The 25067-nt window shown below is 38.7% G+C and overlaps 1 protein-coding gene and 2 non-coding genes across 3 annotated transcripts; 2 read left to right on the forward strand and 1 right to left on the reverse strand.

Annotated features, from left to right (window-relative positions):
- Positions 1-10684: 10684 nt before the first annotated feature.
- On the reverse strand, positions 10685-16038 carry JCHAIN (joining chain of multimeric IgA and IgM). The gene is made up of 4 exons (XM_072126605.1): positions 15881-16038; positions 13569-13698; positions 12733-12813; positions 10685-11053 (listed from the first exon to the last, which is right to left on the reverse strand). The coding sequence occupies exons 1-4, from the start codon at positions 15957-15959 to the stop codon at positions 10852-10854; spliced, it is 492 nt and encodes a 163-aa protein (XP_071982706.1). The 5' UTR covers positions 15960-16038; the 3' UTR covers positions 10685-10851.
- Positions 16039-18561: 2523 nt separating this feature from the next.
- On the forward strand, positions 18562-18634 carry TRNAK-UUU (transfer RNA lysine (anticodon UUU)). The gene has a single exon. It is a non-coding gene; the product is annotated as a tRNA-Lys (tRNA).
- Positions 18635-20103: 1469 nt separating this feature from the next.
- Positions 20104-20176, forward strand: TRNAK-UUU (transfer RNA lysine (anticodon UUU)). Its single transcript has one exon. It is a non-coding gene; the product is annotated as a tRNA-Lys (tRNA).
- The last annotated feature ends 4891 nt before the right edge of the window (positions 20177-25067 follow it).

A 25067-nucleotide genomic window follows, 5' to 3' on the forward strand; every position in this document is an offset into this window, starting at 1 on the left:
ACAGTGTCATACACCTTTGCAAAGTTCAAGAACACAATATCCACTTGTCACCGTACCAGACATTAAAGAATCCCTGAAGAGTTTAGACAGCAGTACAGCAATAACAGAACAGTTCTTTAAGAACACTGGGGTGTAACCCATCTGGTCCAGGAGCCTTGTACACATTGGGGCTTATTTACTAAGGGTCCGTGGATCGTATTTCCGTCGGACTGTTCATGGTATTTGGGATTTGTGCCACTGGGAAAGGTATTTAGAAGGGGATTGTCGCATGCGATTGGATTTTGGCACAGCCGCACCGGCTTTGAGCGCGGAATATAAGATTAAAATTGTGTAGCAACCAATGCACTTGTTAAGGTAAACCTAGCTGATAGATCAAATCCTGTCATTTCTTTCTTGTTCTATTTTCCTAAAAGCATTGTAAAAGAGACTTCATTATAAGATGGCGCCGGCATCGTGATCCTAACGAAAACAATTGAAGCTAAAGGATGTCAACAAGACTTCAATCCTGACATCAAAGGGAGTTCTCCAATCAAGAGACCACATGAGCTGGGAATTCTCCGCCCCTTCTGCTTCTTACATAATTTCTATATAGTTTTGTGAAACCAAATAAAGTTCTAGCAGTGAAGATTTGCCATGGCCATGATCGCATGAGTGAGATTTAAATCAGCAATTTGTCTGAATTAATTTCTTATGATGTGCACACATGCTTATTGATTAGAAACACGCAGCCAACGCACACTAAAAGAGGATGTCTTGAATCCTACCCTAACACACTTACATACACCGGGAAGAAGATGGAGAACTCCGGCAGACCTGAGCGCGGAAGCAACACATGCAGGATATTGAGCGCACAATCTCCGTGAATCGCGGGAACTCCTCCGGACAGGTAAGTAAATCTGCCCCATTGATTTTATTGAGCTTAGATTGAATCATGTCTACATTCAGCCAGTCTAGTACATTACAGGAGCAAAGTGGAACCTAGTATTTGTTGATACAGGGTCAATACATGGGTTCTATCTCTAGAAGAACAGCAGCAATAGTTGACAACTAAATTGGGTGGCTCAAAAGACAAAAGTCAGGGAAAGGACAAAAGAATATAAAGACTGGCAACATCAGGACAGACAACATTATTGATTGCTCATGGATGACGCCAAAGGTCAGTATAGGAAGCTCAGAATTGTGGTCAAGGACTAGCTGGCATTGGGAAATTAGGATAAGTGGTGTGCAGAAAAGAAAAGTGGAAGGAAAGAAGGAAGAACGAGAGAGGTAGTGGCTCAATCATATGAAATTATATAAAAGTTAAATGAAAATTTGGTGTAAACTGACTTAGTGCAGTTTTCGTCACTCATGTGCATGTCGCTCCAGATAATCGCTTTTAGTAAATCTGGTCAGCTTTCAAGGTGTGCTGACAGTTGCACCTTTTTTGGTGCACTTTGCTTCATCTGTTGAGACAGAATTGTTTTGAATCACAGTAATAAATGTGGCACAAACTGTGAATAAGCACTTCCACGCTCTTTTAGGTACACAATTTTCTGAAGTGTTGGACAAAGTGCAACCACAAAACAAAAGTGACACAAATACATGTGCAATCTCCAAAAGACACTTTAGGCTCCATGCACACGGCCGTAGTGGGACGCTAAGTAGGGCCGCAAGCTTGCGGCCATACATACATCCCTCATAGACCGGTAACGGCCGCACGTAGCCACGGGGGTCACCCCTCTTCCTTTCCATCGCGGCTGGCTGTAGCCTTAAAAACTGGTGCAGACACAATAATAAATCTGGGTCTATATGTTAGTTGGGACACGCTGCCAATGTTACTCCTACAATAGTACTAGTAGGAAGTTTCCACACTTTTTGATGGTGTTTCGTTGAAAAAGCAATTGTTTCATGAGCAACCTTAAGTGCTTCAGATGGTAATTTGCCTGCCTCTGCTGCAATCAAAGTATAATAGGGGACATTTTAAGACATTTTAGATGACCAGGTTAGTTAGTCTCATATGATATATATATACACATAAGAATGGCAATAGTCGGGATGCACCTGTTAGCTGCTGCAAAGGAGGTTTGAGTTTCATATTGACCTTTATGTAAATGATGTATTAAAGTTTTCCAATACGTTTATGTTTGTGGCTATGTGTAGAATTTTTCAGTTATGTCTATTCCTCAGCAGCTGTGCAGAATAGCATAATGGTTTTAGTGGTTAGCCTTAAAGAAAATCTTCCATGAAAATGAAGCAGGATAAACTAGGGCAGTGGTGGCGAACCTATGGCACGGGTGCCAGAGGTGGCACTCGGAGCCCTTTCTTTGGGCACTCAGGCCATCGCCCCAATTTCACTAAACAGGACCAAATCCACCATATCTTCCTGCAGTCCCAAACAACTTAAAGGATGCTGCTCTCAGTTCCATTTTAAAGTGACACATGTATTTGGAGGTCATCCTGCTGGACCCACCATTCTTCCTGGAGAAAAGCTACAATGATGGTCTGAATTTGCCCACCTTCTTTCAACTGTATTGGTGGCCTTAGGAGAGCCAATACAATTGAATGATGTTGAAGAACAGGTAGCAATAAGTTACTGCTTGAAATGCCATGTTGGCACTTCATGGTAAATAAGTGGATTTTCGTAGTAGTTTGGGCACTCGGTCTCTGAAAGGTTCGCCATCACTGAACTAGGGGCACATACTCAGAGATTCAATGACTGTGGTAATCTTCTTACATATGTTATCCATAGCCTTCTTCCTTCTAAAACTGGGTTTCAAGCAAGAGCAACACCTGCATGGAAAATGTTTGACCTCTGCATGCTTATGTTTATTTTCTATAATATATTTACATATTGATATTAAGATGGTGAACCTGCTGGGCATATTAAAGTTTGAACATTTTGCTTCCCAAGATGTTTGCTTCTTGTTCAACATGTTCATCATGTACAAACTCATAATTTTTATGCACCATCAAAGGAATGGGCCATCAAAGGAATAAGAAAAACCTAATCACCACCTAACCAACAAAATTAAAGCACCGACACAGGTGCATGTTGAAATGGTGATGGTCACAGCTCTGTTGAAATGTATTGATAATACAATCTGAAAATATAAAAAAATAAATGAGCACAACATAACAATTTAACTTAATTATTGGTGGCTAAGACCTTGGCAAACCCCACATCCATAGGTGGCAAAATCAGCCGTCCTTCGGTCATCCAAGATTTACCATATAAGTGTTACAACCAAACATAATAGCCACACCACTAAAGCAATAGCTGCAACCTCCTAGCTAAGTGGCGTAAACCTAAGTGGGCAATCATAAACATGCTCCCCAGGGTCCACCCCTTATAGAAGCTACATCTACAAAATTAGATCCTTCCACCACCTTTTTTCCTTCTGCTGTAAATTTTGTAGGTTGCCAAGCCCCCACCATAACTACCTACCACTATATCCAATCTCCCCAATTACCACCCCAGCCATTTTCTTTGTCTCTTCCTAGCCCTGCATGTCATGGCCGCACCACCTAGCTCATGGCTTGCTCCATGCTCACATTCAATATATGTGGTGTGTGCTTGACACATGTTTGGTCTCCTAGTCAGTGCTTGCATCCATCTTTTTGTAACTCTCTGTTGAACCTTTTCCCTGTTGTTCCTTTAAGGAATTTCAGACTACCGGTATTTACTGTATATACTTGGGTATAAGCCGAGGTATCAAATTTTAAAACAAAAACTGGGAAAACCTATTGACTTGAGTGTTAGCCTAGGGTGGGAAATGCATTGGTCATAGCTAGCCAGTCCCCTTCCCCCCAGTATGTAGCTAGCCCCCTGCCCTCTAGTATATAGCCAGCCAGCACATGCCCTCCAGCATATAGCTAGTCAGGCCATGCCCTTTAGTATCTAGCTAGCCAGCCCCTTGTACCCTAGTATATAGCCGGCCAGCCCATGCCACCAGTAGATAGTCAGGAGCCCCTGCCCCCACTATATAGCCAGCAGTTCCTGCCCCCAGTATATAGCCAGCAGCCCCTGCCCTCAATATATAGCCAGCAGACCCTGCTCCCAGTATATAGCAAGCAGAAATTACCCCCAGTATGTAGCTAGCCAGCCCCACCTCCAAGTATATAGCCAATCAGCTCCCAGTATATAGCAGGCCTCTTCTCCCAGTAGATAGCCTGCCTGTCCCCTGTCCACATATATAGCCAGCAACCCCTGCCCCCAGTATATAGCCAGCAGCCTCTGCCCCCAGTATATAGCCAGAAGCTCAAACAAAGATAAATGTATACTTCTTTTAATTTGGAATTGGGATGGTACTAGAGGCTGTAAACTTCTGTACTTCTTTACTGGAAGATATCAGTGTAACTGCTAACCCTGCCATTCAAAACAGGACAACATGATTTTAGACATTGGGGCACATTTACTTACCCGGTCCTAGAAGTACACGTAGATGTGTCTCTTCCCCACTCAGGTCTGCCGGTGTTCACCTTCTTCTTCCTGGTGTATGTTAGTGCATCATCTTGCGACACAAATTGAATCTTAAATCCCGCCCTCAGTCCGAATCAGTTGGATCATCCGTCCCTGATTTCTTTTGCATAAAAGCCGGGGCAGCTGCGCCAAAATTCGATTGCGTGTAACACAATCCCCTGCTAAATATCTGTCACAGCCATGCAATCCCCGAAAATATTGGAAAATCCGACAAAAATAAGCCCCATTATCTGTAATGCAGGCTCTGGGAACAAACAGGTAACAAAGAAAGTAGGCTCTAATCTTTTGAGATATTGCAAGTACAAAGACAACATGAAGGAGCCATTGCCTTAGCTTTTTTAAATATCGGACTATAATCAATACAGAGAACACCATCCTTCTTTTCCACCAGCATTTGACACTTACACAAAGACAATGATGAACAATAGTAGCCCCAATTTGGACCCCATTTAACAAACTTGCCTGTACTCCAATCAAGGACTGGATTATGCATTTGCAATATCCCCCACCTGGACCTAGCCTTTTCTTGGGGCTTGGAGGCAGCTGGGCCCAGAATACCAGAGTGGCTGGCAGTTGAGGCCTGGGCACGCTGATGTCATGGTGCTTGGTATGGAGACCAGAGGGCTTTCCTACAGCCTGGCAGATCTCCAGCAGGTGGTGTGTGCAAGAAATATGGAGGGAGAGGCTGAGGTACTGGTTCTCCCTGGGGTAACCCCTTAGTGTCCTTAAAGGAAACCTACCACTTCTGAAGGTAGGTATGAGATGTAAACACCGGGCACCAGCTCAGTGCCGGAGGCGTCACGCGCGCAACGGGCCAAACAGTCTTGTTACAGATGCCGGATTACTGGAGAGATTTCGGATTACTGGAGTGGTCATGAAGAGTGTCCTCAGGGATAGATTCACCAGCCTGGAAGTAAATGCAGACTGGGATGATGCTGTGTCTAGATGTGGATGCTGAAGCTTGTCCTGGGATTAGCTGTATGTCTGTGCTAGTGGTGCAGAGACACTGTCTCTTGTCACTCAGTGTGTTCTGTAAGATTTGCTGAGGCCTAGGAGCCCTGTGGTCAGAGCATGTGCTCTAAGATTTCTCTGGTATGAGACCTGGGTTTCAAGAGCACTTGCCCCTTCCTGTCCAGGGGTTTTGTTAACTCCTGGTCAGGTGGTGGCTCACTCTCCAATCACACTCCAGTTCACATGAAGGAATACAGTTGGACAATAACTTTAGTAAACTTAACCCTTGCCTGCACAGGCAGTATCTACAGCTGCTAATTACCTTATTTGACTGCATTAGCCTAAAGGTGAGTTGATCAGACTCCCCTAGAGGGGTCCTACAGCTAGAGGGCCTTATTCGCAAGCACTCCCTTGCCTATACATTGGCAGGGGTGTTGCACATTCCTAACCACCGAAGCCACGAAACATATTGAAAAACCTCTGAATAACTTGAGCGATCATGTGAGAATACCTGATGGGTTTTGAAATAGGTTCTTCTGCTATTTAATTGTTTAGAATCCATTGTATACCGGAGAGGAATATCCATTACCACTAAATCCAGGCCCATAGATGAATCAAATGGAAAATCAAAAAAGTTAGTCAAGAATCAACCAGGGCCTGCCAATTTATTGGCTAACTAGCTATAAACCAGAGCTGATGTTGCAGGATAAGGAAAGCTGTGCTGCTAAACACAACAAACAACAAACTGTATAGCCAGCTAAATCCATGTTCACTGCAGAAGTTCAGAAAGGCACAAAGATGCAATCAGTGCCTCCTCAGCTTCATACCACGGACAGAGGATGATGCCAAAACAGATGTTAAATTACTCATGCACTACAAACTGCTTCACTTTCCTTGCAAGTCATTCATAAGAATTAAAACACTTTTTAACTAACTTATAACAAAAGTTTATGATGAAATTAGGTAATAATACACTGGTATTATATTATATTATTATATTATGGTATATATCACATAGTAGAGTAGTAAAGATTAGGTAAGTGAATGAAATTTCAATGTGGATTGCTGCCATCTAGTGGCAATGCTCAGGAATTACTGCTACAAACAAATGTGAATGCTGTCAAAACTTTAATCCCTTAGTGACCTAGCTCATTTGCGCCTTGATGACCAAGGCCTATTTTAGTTTAGAAGGTTTAACTAACCCAATTGTTTTTGAGTTTGTTTTTCCGTGACATTTTGTACTTCAAGTTAGTGGGAAATTTTGGTTGATATATTTTGAATTTGTTTATGAAGAAAAGGTGAATTTGGTAAACATTGGTAAAAAATTGCTATTTTCAAACTTCAATATGTTCTGTTATTTAAACTGATAGTCTTACTACCCAAATTAGTTACTAACTAACATTAACGATATTTCAGCTCTGTGTTGGTGTCATTTTATAAGTGTACTTTTGTTTTATTACGATGCTAGAAAGATCACACATAAAACAGCATTCTCCCAAATTTTTAAGAAAATGTTAGAGTAAATTAATTTAGGGACCATTTTATTTCTATAGTGGGTTTGCTATAAATTAACTTCACCCCTCAAACTATTCAAAACAGCAGATAGGAAGCTTGTTAACCCTTGTATTTTACATAAATTCTAATAAAATGAAGGTTTGATTTGGAATTCCCTAATATTTATCATTAATACATTCATTTAGCTGCAAAATGTACCCACATTAACTAAATAAAAGTAGAAAATGCATCTAGGAATATATTGGGCAGTTTTTTCAGTAAGAGGACACCCCACATGTGGATGTAACCCACTGTCAGGGCACATGGTGAAGCGCGAAAGGAAAGGAGCCATTGAGCTTTTGTAGGGTAAGATAGTTTTCAGGTGCCATGACGTGTTTGTAGAGCCCCTGGGGCCACATTCACACCTGGCATTTTGTTTGCGTTTTGAAACACAATCCAAAGGCTCCACCTGCAATCACATGTTGAAGTTATATTGCTTTTCCTTCACGTTCAATTAACGTGTTGGAAACACAATGGGGCTTATTTACAAAGGGTCAAACTTTCCAACGTTTTCAGGTTTTGCGCAGCTGTGACAGGTATTTAATAGGGGATTGTGTCGCACCCAATCGGATTATGGCACGGCTGAGCTGGCTTTCATGCGATAGAAATGGACTAACATGCATCAAGAAGAAGAAGGTGAACTCCAGCAGACCAGAGCAGGAAAGCAACACATGCAGGATATCGGGCGCATGATCTTAGTGAATCCCATGATCATCGGACAATGCACTTTCTGTGAATTCCTCTGGAAAGGTAAGTAAATGTGCCCCAATGTTACCAAAATATGTGATTACGAGTGGAGCCTTTGGATTGTGTTTCCAAATGCAACCAAAATGCCACATGTAAATGTGGCCTCAGGTTCCATAAACCTTTATCCCAGAGAATTTGTAAACTTTTAATAATGTGCTATTGGGGGCATATTAACCCCTTGCCACTGATGGGCTTTTTACATTTTACTTTCTGTTTATCGCTCGCCACTTTCAAAAGTCTATAACTTTTTAATTTTCTGTACTTCCTAGTGATGGCATTATACATTCCATGCCATGTACTGGGAAGTGTAAATATAATTCAAGATGGGGTAATATTGACAAGAACCTGCATTTGCAACATTTTCTTGTGGGCTCCGTTTCTACATCTTTCACTGTACATTCCAAATAGCATCTCTAATATATTGTTTGGTTTGGTAAGATCACAGGCATACCACATTTATATAGGTTTTATTAGGTTTTTTTTTTTACTATGACTAGAGTAACATATGTCACTCTTACAAAGAAGTGAGCTCTGTGGGCTCTGTGATCTGGGGCTGTTCAGACTTCAGCTATAATTTTATGCCAGTTTTCAAGCATAAATTACAACATATGTTTCAAGCTACAGGGTCTCCACCCATCCTTGTGCACATCTTGCCCTGCACCAAAGGTGATGTGAGATGTTAAAAACATTGGGGCACATTTACTTAGGCGGTCCTGTCGCGTTCCCCGAGGTGCATTGTCCGATGAGGAAGAAGTCCTGCGCCATTCACTAAGATTGTGTGCCAATATCCTGCATGTGTCACTTCCCCTCTGAGGTCCGCTGGAGTTCACCTTCTTCTTCCCAGTGTATGTGAGTGCATGTCTTGCGACACAATTTGAAAGTTAATCAGTCAGGTTTTCCGACGCTCAAGACCCCCGATTGGTGTTGCATGAATGTCGGTGTCATTGCCCCAAAATCTGATCGCGTGTGCCAAAAACCCCTGTTAAATGCGGAGCAAATCAGAAATAGTCGGGAAACCCGGCGGAAATGCAGTGTGTGGACCCTTAGTAAATGTGCCCCATTATGTGCTTATTGCTTGTTTTTCATTATAAATTCAATTCATTTCACGACTGAGGTGAAGTGCTAATGTTTCTCTTTATGTAATTTAGGATCAAACAATAAAATAAAGAGTTTCATTCTCAGCTTGCTATGTCTATATATAACAATTTAACTTGGGGGGTTGGAGTCTGTAATATTTGAATATATTGAGGAACTACGGAGATTGTTAATAAAAAAGCTTGAACTAAGGCAGGGGTGCGCAACCTTTTTTGGCCCAAGGGCCGCATAGTCTTGCCGCTAGCCTTCAGTGAGCCACACTATTAACCAAAACCCTAGATGCACCAAAGATCATAGTAAATAAGTAAATACCCCCTAGAAACCACTACAGCATAATACTGCATTTGTATAATAAGTAACATAGACCTCAGAGCAGACTACAATACAGCACAACAAACAACAATAATGATGAAAATTGTCGGAACCCCTGCAGCAGGTAATAATTGTGAATAACGGGCTGCATGCAGGGGCTATGGTAGACCCCACTACTGTGCCCTGCCTGCAGCCAACCAGGTATTCATATTTATTACCTGCTGCACAGGGCCGGTTCTAGTGTTTTTTTCTGCCTGATGTGAAAAGAATATAACTACTATAATACTGCCCTCTATGTACAAGAATATAACTACAATAATACTGTTCCATATGTACAACAATATAACTACCATAATACTGTCCCTATGTACAAGAATATAACTACTATAATACTGCTCCCTATGTACAAGAATATAACTACTATAATACTGCCCCCTATGTACAAGAATATAGCTATTATAATACTGCCCCCTATGTACAAGAATATAACTACTATAATACTGCCCCCTATGTACAAGAATATAACTACTATAATACTGCTCCCTATGTACAAGAATATAACTACTATAATACTGCTCCCTATGTACAAGAATATAACTACTATAATACTGTCCCCTATGTACAAGTGCGCAACTACTATAATACTGCCCTCTATGTACAAGAATAGAACTTATATAATACTGCCCCCTATGTACAAGAATACAACCAATATAATACTGCCCCCTATCTACAAGAATATAACTACAATAATATGGTTCCCTAATATACGTCCGTGCACACAGGGAAAGATAGGACATCTCCCATTTTTTCCCTGTGTACGGAGAGGTTGCGGTGCCACACATGTGTGGCACGGTATTGCTCCGTGCGCCCATTGCCGTCTATGAGAGTTGTAGGTACAGCTGCAAGCTTGTGGCTGTACTTAAAGGAAACCTACCACTTGAAGTGGCAGGTTTCAGATGGAAATACCGGGCACCAGCTCAGGGTGAGCTGGTGCCGGAGCTTATTTTTGTTAGTGTTTTAAACCGCGGTGCCCGGTATTTCCATCAGAAACCTGCCACTTCAAGTGGTAGGTTTCCTATAAGTCCTCCATACGGTCGTGTGAATTCACCCTTACTCATATTTCCAGGCACTGTGACTGTGATAATATTCTTATATTTTTCATCCATGGCTTTCTACTTTTCACCCTCCTTTTCGTGCTCACTGCAGAGGAGCTGTGGGAGCCAGGCAGAGGGTAACAGTGTAATAGTGTAACAGTCTATAAAACCCTATCATGCTAGATTTTTTAAGTAGAATAATTGGAGGTGTCAGGCTTTTACACTTTCACCCTCCCTCATAGAGCCTGCTTTCAAGTGGGTAACCCACCCTTAACAATTATGTACCGTATATACTAGAGTATAAGCCGACCTAAGTATAAGCCGAGGCCCCTAATTTTACCACAAAAACCTGGCAAAACCTATATTTTGTTTACTCGAGTATAAGCCGAGTTTGGGTTTTCAGCACATATTTTTGTGCTGAAAAACTAGGCTTATACTCGAGTATATAAGGTAAATAAAACTATAAAATGAGTTGGAAATTAAATTGTCCTTTATTAATATGCATGGTAATAAATGGCTTTTTGCACAGCTTCAGGTTTGCATGACTAGGCAAATAAGATAAGATGCTATTAAGTATAAAAAAGCAATAGAGAATGCATGAACAAAGCATATATTTGTCAGTTTGAGGTTATTTCATATTTATTCATAGCAGGAATCTTCATTTAGAGGTACTCTCTTCATCATTGTCTTTCCATCTATCTTGAAGGTAACGTCAGTTGTGTAGCACTTGTTTCTATCATATGTATAACAAGAATCATCTTCATGTTTACTGCATTCATCCTGAGTAACAAGAACTAGTTCACCACCAATCTCAATTTCCACAGGGTCACATTTTTTGCAGCTTAAATATAAAAAAGAAAAATATTCATTTTTTATTAGTTTACATAAGCACTAAAGCCACTTTAAGTCCCACTTACAAAATTGTAGTCAGGGCCTTGAATGTTCTTTCCATTTAGCCTTTCTTTATTGATCCAACAACTAAAATAATGGGGCACATTTACTAAGGGCTTTGCATGTTCTTTTAGGTGTAATCTGCTTGCACAGGTATTTAAGAAGTGTCTGGGCCAATATTGGGGCAGATTTACTAATTCTGGTGCAAGCACGACTGTCTGCATTGGAGATCAGTCTCCTGAAAGCACAGCCCGATGTTTTAAAGTGGCGCACAGCTGTAAGTAAATAATGGGTAGACGGTAATAATCAGTCATGTGCCATAAAAATGCAGACATCAATGAGATGTGCGCCAAAAACTTACATAGACTGCGCCTTAATTTTGCTCTCTGACCATTTTTCTCCTGGTCTATTGTGCGCCAAAAATTGCGCCTAAAAATGCAGACAAAATACACATAAATGTGACGGATAAGGTGGAAAAGTTAGGACACGCACACTTGATCCGCAACTATTCTGCGCCAAAAAAAACCAAAGATCATGGCATTTTTTAGGCGCAGATACGATAATAAATGTCCCCCATTGTGTAACATGCAACTCTTTTGCAACTCTAGCTGCACTACCCACCATCCAACACAAACTAGGGTGTGTTCTGGCGCTCAGTCGGACCGTGCGCCGTATTTAACATACAAAGTCTGTCGCATGCCGTATGTGAATGGTGCACCACAGAAAGGTCGGTGAACTCTGTTGAGACAGTGCAGAAAGGCGACAGATTCATGATTTCTGGCGCACATTCTTAATAAATCGGTCGCTCCCAGCATTATACATAGAAAGAGCACTTTTAGTGCAGTTTCCAACTTTCTTAGTAAATCTTCCCCAATGTGCCCCATGCACATTTCTGCTTTTTCAAATGGTACTTCTTATGGTGAAAGCTGTATGTTTAGTATCAAAATGAAATCAGATCATGTATTCAGCATTAAAATAAAGCTGTAGGATCGCTATCTGAATAAAGTAAATTTTCCGATTGTACCACCCAAATCTCCACAACTAAATACTTGACTGAATTGCCTTTGCTTTCTTCTACCCTTTTTCCAATTTTACATTTTGCCTTTAGTCACATACCTTACCAGACCAAGAACTACTCATTACAGTATTACATTTCTACTGTTTGTAGAAATGCACACATTCAAATCGACAGGCCAAGAATGTTATCGCCAAACTTTATTGGGATTGTCTGGTGTTCCGCAGTGAAGAGACTACATTAACTGCCAAGTTCATCGCTGTTCATGGTGAAGTGGCAGTGTTTGGTTTTACAACTCAGCATTTAACCTCATGATAAGGCTTTTTGATGAATACTTATGCAGAGGAGATAACAACTAGTAAATGCAAAAGGAATTTCATATAATGGTTAGAAATAGTGTTACTCTTCATTTACACACTGTACTTCTCATGTACGCAAAGTTCTTTTAAAGGTTACTCATTAACTGCTCTCAGGAAGGGTCAATCAAAGTGAACAGTTTTGGTCCCTATTCTGACTAAAGCTGTGTCCTAACAGGGCATATGTGCACAAAATGGTATACACCATACATGCTACATTCTAATTTTATTAAAAAAATAAATAGAATCATTGCTTACAGATTTGAAAGATTGTAATAAAATTCAGTTCTTAATGGAGAAGTTGGATCTGAAATGTTCATTCGGCTCCTCAGTGGAATCCTGTGGGCAATATACAGAAAAATATGTTAAATGTTGAATTATCAAGTAATAAAAAGAATGATTAGCTATGGCGCAATTTGAAATTAGAATGCAGTCTTTGGGGTCATTTGAATTGGCTACATAAAGCAGCTAAAAGCTCTGACAATTTTTTTTGTCCCTCTAGAAATTTAGAGTTGATATTGGAAAGATGAAAAGCTTGTAACGCGAGAGGATAAAATGTGCTAGTCACAGAAGGATGACTGGTGGTCTGTAATAATGAATACCCTTAGCAAATAGGGTACCCTGAGCTTTCATTTCTGGACCTTGCATTGTGTAATTCAGCTATTATTTCTTCTGGTTTTAGTTGTATATATCAACATATAGATGTTCTGTTGCTGTTGGTAATGAGGCAAGTCCAAACACAAGTTGACACTGTCAGGATCAAGATGCTGGTTTTAAAATTCACAGTATACTCTGGTTGACCCAGGATTAATGATATATAAAATCTGCTACATTGGATTATGTCCTTGATTCTTTCCTTATGTCGTAGCAAGATTATATATATCTAATCTTGAATTGCAATAGAAGAATAGAATTGCAAAAAAAATTTCACAAGCACAAGGAGAACTGAAAACTCTCTGCAAAGTTACTCCTAGTAACATTCATTAATTGCTATAAGACCATATTGCCAACCACATATGTCTTAAATGGTCATTAAAGATAGTATTAAATCAGAAAAATATTGTTTTATAAAAATAACAATTCTTTTCACTCACGTTATTTGAATATTTCTTTCTAGAATCTCTTCATTTGGGTCTTCTTTTGATGGGACAAATCTAGAGGTCACCTTGACACACTTGCACTTGTTGTCTATCAATACATAGTCTTGGCCACCATAATATTGACCTAAAAACACATTGCTTATTTATTTGGTTTTGCATCAGGAAAATACTGTTGTCATTATAAACTGTTTGTAAAATACACATGCTAATATGATATTTAATGCATGTATTCATTAAAGCTAAACAGTGTAAGGGTTCATTCACACGCCCGTCTGTGGGGATGTATATGGGGCAGCAAATCTTTGGCACCTTTATGTACCAAAAGCAACCTGTCTGACACATACTGGAAGTTATTTGAGTTATTTTGACAGTGTGTTGGAACATTGTGATTATTATTCTTTTTGACTTTTTTGGTCCTTCAACCCTGCAATCCTTTATAAAGGAAATACTATTAAAATTACTAGGACTGCATCGGGTAAAGAAAGATGTGTGAAATAGATGTGGGTAGTAATAACGTTACATTAAAATCTAACATTAATTGTTTTTTGCCACTAAAATTTAGAACCTTTTTTGAGTGAAAACAATAATATGTAAAAAAAACACACTATAATAAAATAAAAAGTCGACTAGTCCAACTCATTTCTGGGCTATGCCAGTTAGTTTCAGACCAGCAGATGCATCGTTTGCTGCAGGATGCTGCCACCTACTGGCTGCTAGATGGAGGGAGACACAGTGAAGTGGGAGTGATACTGAGAGTTGGGGGCGGCAATGGGTCCCCTGGGAGCCCCAGGCTCTGGGCAACCGCCCAAATCACCCATAGTGAAATTGTCCTTTGCAAATCTTACTTAATCTTGTATCTATATGTCTAAAAACTCTGCCATATGTTTGCTTCCTATGTGCATTGGGCTCCTGGATAAAACATTACTATATGCTTTACTAGAGCTTGGACAAAAAAATAGAAAAAAAATCTGAAAATAGAAACATGTTAAGAAAAAAGTGATTTACAATGTGGTCAACAAGAAAATTGAGGGCAGATTTACAGTGAATACCTGAACAGGTACGCCTGAGCTTCTCAAACATAACAACTATATTATTAACAAAAACTTTTCTTGCATCATGTAGCATTATGTGGCATACTTGCATACCTAGAATAGCCTGGGATATGAAATATGAAAAAGACAGAAAAAGTTTGTAAATATACCAGAAAAAGAAGAATATATATATATATATATATATATAGGCCAAACAATTTAAAGTCAAGCAGCAGAAGCTGTGCTTAATCTGGCACATTTGTAAACTGCCTAGGCTAAGTTTAGACAGAATTAATAAACACTCACCCTAGCGGTAGATTTATGATTGAAGTCTGACATGTCAAAATTCGGCTCATTTGAGTTTTTCATTGATTAAAATGCTTGCCAAGAAGCATACCTTTAAGAAGTGTTATGTATAACCACCAGTGGTGTAACTAGAAGCTGATGGGCCCCAGTGCAAAGTCTGTGCCAGGCCCCCGACTACAATGTATGGTTTATAGTAATAGTCTTATCATATGGGAAAGTGACACCATAAGGGCCCCCTAAACCTCTTGGGCACCGGTGCAACCGCAACCTCTGCACCCCCTAAAGTTACACCCCTGATAATCACTATTTACAGAAAAGTGCAAGACTCTTGTCTCCTTCATGCCTTCTTTTATGTGGCATTCCAGCCAGTACTTTGCAGCAATAAAAATGGTGAACACTGTTTATATAGATCATTCTGGCTTTTTCGTGACATGCCCTTTATTAAAAATTTCAGAAGTGTTAAAGGGAGTGTTATGGTAGTATTACACATAAGTGTTTTGATTTCCGTAAAATATAGATATAAAACATTTTAATAACCACACATTCACTAATGCTAATTAATAACATTGATTAAAGAAAAACGTATGTAACTTATGTATATATATATAATTTTTTTAAATATCTAAACACCTAATCAGTATTGATTATTTTGATCAAATATACTACATATTAAGCCTTATTCTTTTAAATGAGTGGGTTGATATTAAGTTTACTAGTTTTCTTTAATTGACTAAAGACCACCATAAAAATCCAAGTATGTAAGATTGCAAGGTACAATACAATATAACTATTTACAAATTTTCAATGAAATAAAGTTAAATATTAATGAATATTTGTAAAATAAATATCGACTTCATGGTGACTTCTGATTTCCATGAACATGATATAAAAGCTGCAGTGGAAAGGCCACATAGAGTTATGTAAGACACCTGACACATGTAAATATTACCTATAGAGAAACCTACCTACCTGTTACATATACGGCAAAGAGTAGTAGAACTGCTGCCTTTGATATATTGAACTGCTCCATTCTTTCTTCCCTTGTCATAATGAAGTTGTCCAAGATAGATTACACTATAAGAGACGAGGTAAGGGGTACTTTCTGAAACAATCTACTACTTAAAAATAACATCTTGGTTTCAATTTTGAAACCAGATGTTACTTTCATGACCCGTAAGCATTTTTCTGTAGAAATGATTTGGCAAACCATGTACAAAGTTAATTCTTAGTTTCTTATAAGAAAATATGTTACTGCACATTAGAATCAGTAGACAGTGCACATAAATTAGTCACAGAATCTACAGTTAACAGGGAGAAAGAATATTTATTTTATTCATCGGATGCATAGGAGAAACTGTCTGCAAAGATTCTGCTTTCTTAAAAACTACTCCTAAAAACCATGTCTATGAATGTGTTCTAGGAGTTTTTCATGAAATGGACCTGGTACATGCTCCATATAATGATTGGCTGGTTGTGCAAAATTTGTGTTTTGGGGAGAATTCACTTTGGGACCTGGACTTGAACCTGAACATAAAACTCAATTGAAATCAATGGGGACCCGATTTTTAACATCCAAAAGGGGCTTTAAAATGGGGGCAGTAATGGCAGGAGGGCTGTAAAATGGTGGTAATAACAGAGCAGTTGCCCTGACAAAAATGTGCTGTGGATAGTACTTTAATTAAAACATGACATAAAAAATATTTAATAAACAAAGAAATAATAGTAAAAAAAATTATTAAAAATTGCTTTTAATGTCACAGCATTTAAAGGCACACCCAGTTATTTACACAGAGGTTTAAAGAAGCAATGACAATAAAAACTAATCTTCCCCCTCACTGCTGATAAAATACAACTACTGTGGTACTTGACAATCTCAAGCTTAAATTCTAATGCTGAATTTTACAATTTCAAGTTTAAATGAAATAATTCAGAATTTGACAAATTTGGGTATGTAGTATTTCACTCTCTACCAACTTAATCAGATGCTGGTACAAATCGAGTGGGATTCATGCCTGTTTCATCTTAATGAAAGTAAGAATGTCCATGCTAAATCTGGATAGTTGGGTCCTCTTGTTGGTGATTACACAACTGGCAGTGCTGAACATGTCCTCTGACATCACACAGGCCTAAAGGAAGGACAACACCTTCAAGGCATAGAGGTCATGCTCTGGCCACATATCCAATTTTCTAACGCAGAAATTGAATGGGGAGGACCCATGAACCGATGTTAGCTGCTCCTTTTAAGGCAGGCCTGCAATGAAGTTGACATTATACTTTGAAATATGTACCTTGATGCCATCAAATTCCATTTACGTCCTTTGGAAAGTTTGGCTACTGTATGTTAAAGATCTAGGGACATTGTAAACTCTCTGAGAATAGATACATTTATATCTTTGATGTTTCTTTAAAACCATATTTACAGTGTGGAAGTTTAGCATATATTTCTTGATTGAGTGATTATGTCCATTTGCATGAAGATCTCTAACAACTTCAACAGTAATACTCCAAAGTATTTATGAAATCAAGAACTTTTCATTTTGCCGTTAGTGGACTATGAGGACCTTATATTCTCCTTCATTTAACCTCAGTATTTTTTTCTATCTCAGTGAGAGCTTTTTCAGAGCCTGGATAGCTCAGTCGGTAGAGCATCAGACTTTTAATCTGAGGGTCCAGGGTTCAAGTCCCTGTTCAGGCGGCAGTCCTTTTACAAGAAACAGTTTCTTAGTTTCCTCTTAAATTGACATGTCAATAAAGGAAGCAGTAGACAGCTTTAAGTATGACATTATATTTTCCAATATGTACCCTGATGCCATCAAATTACATTTACGTCCTTTGGAAAGTTTAGCTACTGTATGTTAAAGATCTAGGGACATTGTAAACTCACTGAGAATAGATACATTTATATCTTTGATGTTTCTTTAAAACCATATTTACAGTGTGGAAGTTTAGCATATATTTCTTGATTGAGTGATTATGTCCATTTGCATTAAGATCTCTAACAACTTCAACAATAATACTCCAAAGTATTTATGAAATCAAGAACTTTTCATTTTGCCGTTAATGGACTATGAGGACCTTATATTCTCCTTCATTTAACCTCAGTATTTTTTTCTATCTCAGTGAGAGCTTTTTCAGAGCCTGGATAGCTCAGTCGGTAGAGCATCAGATTTTTAATCTAAGGGTCCAGGGTTCAAGTCCCTGTTCAGGCAGCACTCCTTTTACAAGAAACAGTTTCTTAGTTTCCTCTTAAATTGACATGTCAATAAAGGAAGCAGTAGACAGCTTTAAGTATGACATCATACTTTCAAATATGTACCTTGATGCCATCAAATTCCATTTACGTCCTTTGGAAAGTTTGGCTACTGTATGTTAAAGATCTAGTGACATTGTAAACTTACTGAGAATAGATACATTTATATCTTTGATGTTTCTTTAAAACCATATTTACAGTGTGGAAGTTTAGCATATATTTCTTGATTGAGTGATTATGTCCATTTGCATGAAGATCTCTAACAACTTCAACAGTAATACTCCAAAGTATTTATGAAATCAAGAACTTTTCATTTTGCCGTTAATGGACTATGAGGACCTTATATTCTCCTTCATTTAACCTCAGTATTTTTTTCTATCTCAGTGAGAGCTTTTTCAGAGCCTGGATAGCTCAGTCGGTAGAGCATCAGACTTTTAATCTGAGGGTCCAGGGTTCAAGTCCCTGTTCAGGCAGCAGTCCTTTTACAAGAAAAAGTTTCTTAGTTTCCTCTTAAATTGACATGTCAATAAAGGAAGCAGTAGACAGCTTTAAGTATGACATTATGCTTTCAAATATGTACCTTGATGCCATCAAATTCCATTTACGTCCTTTGGAAAGTTTGGCTACTGTAGGTTAAAGATCTAGGGACATTGTAAACTCACTGAGAATAGATACATTTATATCTTTGATGTTTCTTTAAAACCATATTTACAGTGTGGAAGTTTAGCATATATTTCTTGATTGAGTGATTATGTCCATTTGCATGAAGATCTCTAACAACTTCAACAGTAATACTCCAAAGTATTTATGAAATCAAGAACATTTCATTTTGCCGTTAATGGACTATGAGGACCTTATAGTCTCCTTCATTTAATCTCAGTATTTTTTTCTATCTCAGTGAGAGCTTTTTCAGAGCCTGGATAGCTCAGTCGGTAGAGCATCACACTTTTAATCTGAGGGACCAGGGTTCAAGTCCCTGTTCGGGCGGCAGTCCTTTTACAAGAAACAGTTTCTTAGTTTCCTCTTAAATTGACATGTCAATAAAGGAAGCAGTAGACAGCTTTAAGTATGACATTATACTTTCAAATATGTACCTTGATGCCATCAAATTCCATTACGTCCTTTGGAAAGTTTGGCTACTGTATGTTAAAGATCTAGGGACATTGTAAACTCACTGAGAATAGATACATTTATATCTTTGATGTTTCTTTAAAACCATATTTACAGTGTGGAAGTTTAGCATATATTTCTTGATTGAGTGATTATGTCCATTTGCATGAAGATCTCTAACAACTTCAACAGTAATACTCCAAAGTATTTATGAAATCAAGAACTTTTCATTTTGCCGTTAATGGACTATGAGGACCTTATATTCTCCTTCATTTAACCTCAGTATTTTTTTCTATCTCAGTGAAAGCTTTTTCAGAGCCTGGATAGCTCAGTCGGTAGAGCATCAGACTTTTAATCTGAGGGTCCAGGGTTCAAGTCCCTGTTCAGGCGGCAGGTCTTTTTACAAGAAACAGTTTCTTAGTTTCCTCTTAAATTGACATGTCAATAAAGGAAGCAGTAGACAGCTTTAAGTATGACATTATACTTTCAAATATGTACCTTGATGCCATCAAATTCCATTTACTTCCTTTGGAAAGTTTGGCTACTGTATGTTAAAGATCTAGGGACATTGTAAACTCACTGAGAAAAGATACATTTATATCTTTGATGTTTCTTTAAAACCATATTTACAGTGTGGAAGTTTAGCATATATTTTTTGATTGAGTGATTATGTCCATTTGCATGAAGATCTCTAAAAACTTCAACAGTAATACTCCAAAGTATTTATGAAATCAAGAACTTTTCATTTTGCAGTTAATGGACTATGAGGACCTTATATTCTCCTTCATTCAACCTCAGTATTTTTTTCTATCTCAGTGAGAGCTTTTTCAGAGCCTGGATAGCTCAGTCGGTAGAGCATCAGACTTTTAATCTGATGGTCCAGGGTTCAAGTCCCTGTTCAGGCGGCAGTCCTTTTACAAGAAACAGTTTCTTAGTTTCCTCTTAAATTGACATGTCAATAAAGGAAGCAGTAGACAGCTTTAAGTATGACATTATACTTTCAAATATGTACCTTAATGCAATCAAATTCTATTTACGTCCTTTGGAAAGTATGGCTACTGTATGTTAAAGATCTAGGGACATTGTAAACTCACTGAGAATAGATACATTTATATCTTTGATGTTTCTTTAAAACCATATTTACAGTGTGGAAGTTTAGCATATATTTCTTGATTGAGTGATTATGTCCATTTGCATGAAGATCTCTAACAACTTCAACAGTAATACTCCAAAGTATTTATGAAATCAAGAACTTTTCATTTTGCCGTTAATGGACTATGAGGACCTTATATTCTCCTTCATTTAACCTCAGTATTTTTTTCTATCTCAGTGAGAGCTGTTTCAGAGCCTGGATAGCTCAGTCGGTAGAGCATCAGACTTTTAATCTGAGGGTCCAGGGTTCAAGTCCCTGTTCAGGCGGCAGTCCTTTTACAAGAAACAGTTTCTTAGTTTCCTCTTAAATTGACATGTCAATAAAGGAAGCAGTAGACAGCTTTAACCCCTTAACCCCTTAAGGACGCAGCCATTTTACAGCTTAAGGCTCAGCCCGATTTTTTGGATTCTGACTTGCTTCGCTTTATATGGTTATAACTTTTGAACACTGTTACTTATCAAAACGATTCTGAGATTGTTTTTTCCCCACATGTTGTACTTCATTTTAGTGGTAAATTTTGGCAGATAAGTTTTGCGTTTATTTACAAAAAAAAGAAAATATGATAAATTTTTTGAAAAATTTGCCATTTTCGAAATTCTAAATCATTGCGTTTTCAGGCAGATAGATTTACCACCTAAATAAGTTGCTGAATAACATTTCCCATTTGTCTACTTTACATTTTCATAATTTCTGAAATGTCTGGATAATTTATTTTGACGTCACGCGGCTTACAAATAGAATATCGCTTTTCCGGATTTTCAGAATTGACTATTTTGGGGATAAATACAGTTTTGAATGAAATTTTACATATTTAGCATCAAAACCCCCTATATAATCTACCCATTTTCAAATCTGCACCCCTCAAGCTATCAGAAACAGCTTTTACGAAGATTGTTAACCCCTTGAGATCTTCATAGTAATTGAATCAAAATGGAGGTGAAATTTAGAATGGTCATACTGTTCCCTTATACGTTCATTTAGCACTAAAATTTACACATTTCCAAAATATAAAAAGAGAAAACCCACCATACAATTTGTTCTGCAATTTCTCCTGAGTACAAAGACCCCCCACATGTGGCTGTGACTTGTTTTATGGGCGCACAGCGAGACGCAGAAGGGAAGGAGCACCCTGCAGCTGCCAGGATTTTAGTTTCCTCATTGGCCCCTTTTGAAGGCTATAAAATTTTCGCTTTTCCGTTATTGGGGCCATGTGACAGCATTTTTTTTGCGGGATGAGATGCTTTTTCCATTGTTACCATTTTGGGGTTGGTATCACCTATTGTTGAAAATTTAGGAACTTTTTTTGAGGGCAGGAGTAGAAAAGCATCAATTCTGTACTGGATTTTTGACTTTTTTTTTTTTGGTGTTCACCGTATAGACTAATAATCCTGTTATCTTCATTCTATGGGTCGATACGATTACGGGGATACCAGACATGAATATATTTTCTTACGTTTTACTAAATTTGTCAAACAAAACCCTAATGTGGGGAAAAATCTATAATTTATGTATTGCCGTCTTCCAAGTGGCATAACTTTGTTACGTTTTTGGCTACGGAGCTGGTTGATGGCTTGTTTTTTGCGGGACATGTTGTACTTTGCACCAGTATCATGTCTAAGTACATATGGTTTTTTGGTCGCATTTTATAGCATTTTTTGTGGGATTGAAAAGGTAAAAATCATAATTTTGGAGGGTTTATAACAGTTTTTTTTTACGGCGTTTATCGTGGGGGTTCAATAATGATTTACTTTTATTCTACGGGTTGTTACGGACGCGGTGATACTATATATGTGGGGTTTGTGTTATGATTTAGACTTTTTTTTTGAGTTATATGTCTCTTTATATGTTTTGGGGGTTTTGGGCATTTTTAGTGATTTATGACTTTATTTTTTTATTGAATAACTTTTTTTTTTACTTTTTTACTTTTATACCATGGGATATGAACAAGCAATCCTCTGATTGCTTGTTCATGATAATATTCTGCAATACTGATGTATTGCAGAGTATTATCAGTGTCAGCCTATGCACTTGCATAGGCTGGCACTTTGCCAGTAAGATGACGTCACAGACGCCATCTTACTGGCAATTCTTGCTAGTAACTCTGGGGTCCAGATCGGACCCCAGAGTTACTATAGCAACGATCGGCGCCCCCCGAAAACGGTTCGGGGGGGCCGATCGTGGGGGAAAGACACCCCAGATGCTTGTTAGATGCCGCGGTCGCGCTGACCGCGGCATCTAAAGGGTTAAGCACCCGCGATCGGAGACAACTCCGATCGCGGGTGTTACACTGGGGTGCCGGCTATTAGTTACAGCCGGCACCCCGTGTTTCCCGATGCCGGTTCGGCTCTGATCCAGAGCCGAGCCGGCATAGGCGCCGTGGCGGATATATCCGCCACTGAGCGCTAAGTCACTGCGCTCCGTGGCGGATATATCCGCCGCGGAGCGTGAAGGGGTTAAGGACGCAGCCATTTTGCAGGTTAAGGCTCAGCCCGATTTTTTGGATTCTGACCTGCGTCGCTTTATATGGTTATAACTTTTGAACACTGTTACTTATCAAAACGATTCTGAGATTGTTTTTTCCCCACATGTTGTACTTCATTTTAGTGGTAAATTTTGGCTGATAAGTTTTGCGTTTATTTACAAAAAAAAAGAAAATATGATAAATTTTTTGAAAAATTTGCCATTTTCGAAATTCAAAATCATTGCGTTTCCAGGCAGATAGATTTACCACCTAAATAAGTTGCTGAATAACATTTCCCATTTGTCTACTTTACATTTTCATAATTTTTGATATGTCTGGATAATTTATTTTGATGTCACGCGGCTTACAAAAAGAATATTGCTTTTCCAGATTTTCAGAATTGACTATTTTGGGGATAAATACAGTTTGGAATGAAATTTTACATATTTAGCATCAAAACCCCCTATATAACCAACCCATTTTCAAATCTGCACCCCTCAAGCTATCAGAAACCGCTTTTACGAAGATTGTTAACCCCTTGAGATCTTCATAGTAATTGAATCAAAATGGAGGTGAAATTTAGAATGGTCAAATTGTTCCCTTATACGTTCATTTAGCACTAAAATTTACACATTTCCAAAATATAAAAAGAGAAAACCCACCATACAATTTGTTCTGCAATTTCTCCTGAGTACAAAGACCCCCCACATGTGGCCGTTACTTGTTTTATGGGCGCACAGCGAGACGCAGAAGGGAAGGAGCGCCCTGCAGCTGCCAGGATTTTAGTTTCCTCATTGGCCCCTTTTGAAGGCTATAAAATTTTCGCTTTTGCGTTATTGGGGCCATGTGATGCCATTTTTTTTGCGGGATGAGATGCTTTTTCCATTGTTACCATTTTGGGGTTGGTATCACCTATTGTTGAAAATTTAGGAACTTTTTTTGAGGGCAGGAGTAGAAAAGCATCAATTCTGTACTGGATTTTTTACTCTTTTTTTTTTTGGTGTTCACCGTATAGACTAATAATCATGTTATCTTTATTCTATGGGTTGATACGATTACGGGGATACCAGACTTGAATATATTTTCTTACGTTTTACTAAATTTGTCAAACAAAACCCTAATGTGGGGAAAAATCTATCATTTATGTATTGCCGTCTTCCAAGTGGCATAACATTGTTACTTTTTTGGCTACGGAGCTGGTTGATGGCTTGTTTTTTGCGGGACATGTTGTACTTTGCACCAGTATCATGTCGGAGTACACATGGTTTTTTGATCGCATTTTATAGCATTTTTTGTGGGATTGAATAGCTAAAAATCATAATTTTTGGAAGGTTTATAGCAGTTTTTTTTTACGGCGTTTATCGTGGGGGTTCAATAATGATTTACTTTTATTCTACGGGTTGTTACGGACGCGGTGATACTATATATGTGGGGTTTGTGTTATGATTTAGACTTTTTTTTGAGTTATATGTCTCTTTATATGTTTTGGGGGTTTTGGGCATTTTTAGTGATTTATTACTTTATTTTTTTATTGAATAACATTTTTTTTTTTACTTTTTCACTTTTATACCATGGGACATGAAGAAGCAATCTTCTGATTGCTTCTTCATGATAATATTCTGCAATACTCATGTATTGCAGAGTATTATCAGTGTCAGCCTATACACTTGCATAGGCTGGCACTGTGCCAGTAAGATGACGTCACAGACGCCATCTTACTGGCAATTCTTGCAGGTAACTCTGGGGTCCAGATCGGACCCCAGAGTTACTATAGCAACGATCGGCGCCCCCCGAAAACGGTTCGGGGGGGCCGATCGTGGGGGAAAGACCCCCCAGAGGCATGTTAGATGCCGCGGTCGCGCTGACCGCGGCATTTAACGGGTTAAGCACCCGCGATCGGAGTCAACTCCGATCGCGGGTGTTACACTGGGGTGCCGGCTATTAGTTACAGCCGGCACCCCGTGTTTCCCGATGCCGGTTCGGCTCAGATCTTGAGCCAAACCGGCATCAGCTCAGCGTCCGATATATCGGACGCTGAGCGCTAACTCACTGAGCTCAGCGTCCGATATATCGGACGCTGAGCGTTAAGAGGTTAAGTATGACATTATACTTTCAAATATGTACCTTGATGCCATCAAATTCTATTTACGTCCTTTGGAAAGTTTGGCTACTGTATGTTAAA

This window comes from Engystomops pustulosus, chromosome 1 (genome assembly GCF_040894005.1).
Source record: "Engystomops pustulosus chromosome 1, aEngPut4.maternal, whole genome shotgun sequence".
In the NCBI taxonomy this organism is placed as follows: Eukaryota; Metazoa; Chordata; class Amphibia; order Anura; family Leptodactylidae; genus Engystomops; species Engystomops pustulosus.

Coding starts and splice junctions, on each gene's coding strand:
- JCHAIN (XM_072126605.1), bottom strand. CDS start 15,959: ATGACAAGGGAAGAAAGAATGGAGCAGTTCAATATATCAAAGGCAGCA. Junction 12,814..13,568: donor GAAAGAAATATTCAAATAAC/GTGAGTGAAAAG, acceptor TATTGCCCACAG/GATTCCACTGAGGAGCCGAA. Junction 11,054..12,732: donor TATTACAATCTTTCAAATCT/GTAAGCAATGAT, acceptor TTTATATTTAAG/CTGCAAAAAATGTGACCCTG.